This window comes from Chaetura pelagica, unplaced genomic scaffold (assembly GCF_000747805.2).
Source record: "Chaetura pelagica isolate M959 unplaced genomic scaffold, ChaPel_1.0 scaffold446, whole genome shotgun sequence".
Classification (NCBI taxonomy): Eukaryota; Metazoa; Chordata; class Aves; order Apodiformes; family Apodidae; genus Chaetura; species Chaetura pelagica.
The window spans coordinates 25,867-28,164 of NW_009953498.1; the positions used below are offsets into that span (position 1 = coordinate 25,867).

At 61.4% G+C, this 2,298-nt stretch overlaps 1 protein-coding gene across 1 annotated transcript in view; it reads right to left on the reverse strand.

Moving 5' to 3' along the window:
* The window catches only part of LOC104390216 (rho GTPase-activating protein 39-like), a gene marked incomplete at its 5' end in the record, with an annotated part of 60,259 nt that overhangs the window by 6,496 nt on the left and 51,465 nt on the right, over window positions 1–2,298 (reverse strand). Inside the window, 4 exon segments of the mRNA XM_009999320.1 lie at window positions 883–1,052; window positions 1,140–1,231; window positions 1,919–1,997; window positions 2,000–2,117. Of these exon segments, the coding sequence (XP_009997622.1) occupies window positions 883–1,052; window positions 1,140–1,231; window positions 1,919–1,997; window positions 2,000–2,117 (459 nt within the window).

Sequence of the window (2,298 nt, forward strand, 5' to 3'; positions counted from 1 at the left end):
GTGGAGGATCCAGGTGGAGGATCCAGGTGGAGGAACCACCTGGATGAACCACATGGAGGAACCACGTGGAGGATCCAGCTGGAGGATCCAGGTGGAGGATCCAGGTGGAGGAACCACAGGGAAGAACCACGTGGAGGATCCAGCTGGAGGATCCAGGTGGAGGATCCAGGTGGAGGAACCACAGGGAAGAACCACGTGGAGGATCCAGCTGGAGGATCCAGGTGGAGGATCCAGGTGGAGGAACCACAGGGAAGAACCACGTGGAGGATCCAGGTGGAGGAACCACAGGGAAGAACCACGTGGAGGATCCAGGTGGAGGAACCACAGGGAAGAACCACGTGGAGGATCCAGGTGGAGGAACCACAGGGAAGAACCACGTGGAGGATCCAGGTGGAGGAACCACAGGGAAGAACCACGTGGAGGATCCAGGTGGAGGAACCACAGGGAAGAACCACGTGGAGGATCCAGGTGGAGGAACCACAGGGAAGAACCACGTGGAGGATCCAGGTGGAGGAACCACAGGGAAGAACCACGTGGAGGATCCAGGTGGAGGAACCACAGGGAAGAACCACGTGGAGGATCCAGCTGGAGGATCCAGGTGGAGGATCCAGGTGGAGGAACCACAGGGAAGAACCACGTGGAGGATCCAGGTGGAGGAACCACAGGGAAGAACCACGTGGAGGATCCAGCTGGAGGATCCAGGTGGAGGAACCACCTGGATGAACCGTGGGGAGGAGCTGGGAGCCCTTCCCAGTTTCCGCCCAAGACAGAATCCCCACGTTGGGCACCTCCCACCGTTGGGAACCCCCCGAAAACACCCCCAAACCACCCCAAGAGGAGCCCCCAGGTGTGGAGGGGGCCCAGGGGGGGTCCCAGCTGTACCTGCAGGAAGCGGATGAGGTAGCACAGCACCATCTTGTTGATCCTGGGCAGGGAGTGGACGACGGCGACGGCCGCCTCGGGGTTCTCGTAGTGGGTGATGCACTGCTCGTAGAACTCGTGGGGGATCAGGGGTTCCTCCAGCTCCCGGTACCACAGCTTCAGCAAGGAGGCTGGGGGTGAGGGGAGGACACCAGAAGGTCTTAAAATACCTTTTTTTTGGATGGTGGAAGGGGGTGATTCTGACCGTGAGGTCCTACCGGGAACGTGGGGATCCTCCAGCCCCGTGGGGATCTTCCACTGGTCCACCTGCAGCTTCAGGGCGTTCACCTCGTCGATGTCACCTGGGACCCTGGGAGAGAAGAGGGGGTCGTGGTGGGGGGACCCACCTTGCCTGCCACCCCACCCCGGGCTCCGTGGGGTTTGGGGGGGGTTGAGTGTGGGTCTGGAGGGGAAGCGTTGGGTGGGCAGCGAGTGGAGGTGGTGCTGGGGTGGGCAACTGGTGCTGCCCAAAAGGGGGGTGACATCCTGCTGTGTGCAGACCCCAAGAGCTCCAGGAGACTCTGGTGGGCACCAGAATGGACACCCCCACCTCATGGAGACCCCCCCATGGACTTAGAGTGAGGAGAAGTTTGGGCACTTCCCCATGGGAGGAGAAAGGTGCCCATGGGGACATGGAGAAGGGGACAAGGTGACTCGTGGCTTCCTCTATCAGGAGAAGTTTGAGGTCAGTTCCACGGGGAGGAGAAAGGTGCCCATGGGGACATGGAGAAGGGGACAAGGTGACTCGTGGCTTCCTCTATCAGGAGAAGTTTGAGGTCAGTTCCACGGGGAGGAGAAAGGTGCCCATGGGGACATGGAGAAGGGGACAAGGTGACTCGTGGCTTCCTCTATCAGGAGAAGTTTGAGGTCAGTTCCACGGGGAGGAGAAAGGTGTCCATGGGGACACGGAGAAAGGGGACAAGGTGACTCGTGGCTCCCACCACGAGCAATCCCAGGTTTGCCACCCCCCCCTTGGTGGGCCAGGAGGTGCCTTTACCTGAAGATGCCCTCGGTTTGGTCCCCGTTGAGGGCCAGGACCTCCTCAGAGAGGCGGGTCTGCCCCCAGGGCAGCTGCCGTCGGGGTATCGCTCCTTCTGCAGCGCCACGATGTCCTGCAAGGAGCTGCCAAACATGGAGGGGTTGAAGACAGCGTTCTTGGCGTGACGGATCTCCTCGATGTTGGGCTTCTTCAGCCCCTGGCAGAGACACAGAGAAAGGCACCGCTGGTGTCAGGAGATGCACGAGGCTGCCAGCCCGTGGTGGAGCTCCCGGGGGTGGTCCAGAGCTGGGGGTGGGTGTGGTGGGGGGTGGGATGGAGGAGAGGGATGGAGGGGATGTGAGGGTGGTGGGATGGAGGAGAGGGATGGAGGGGATGTG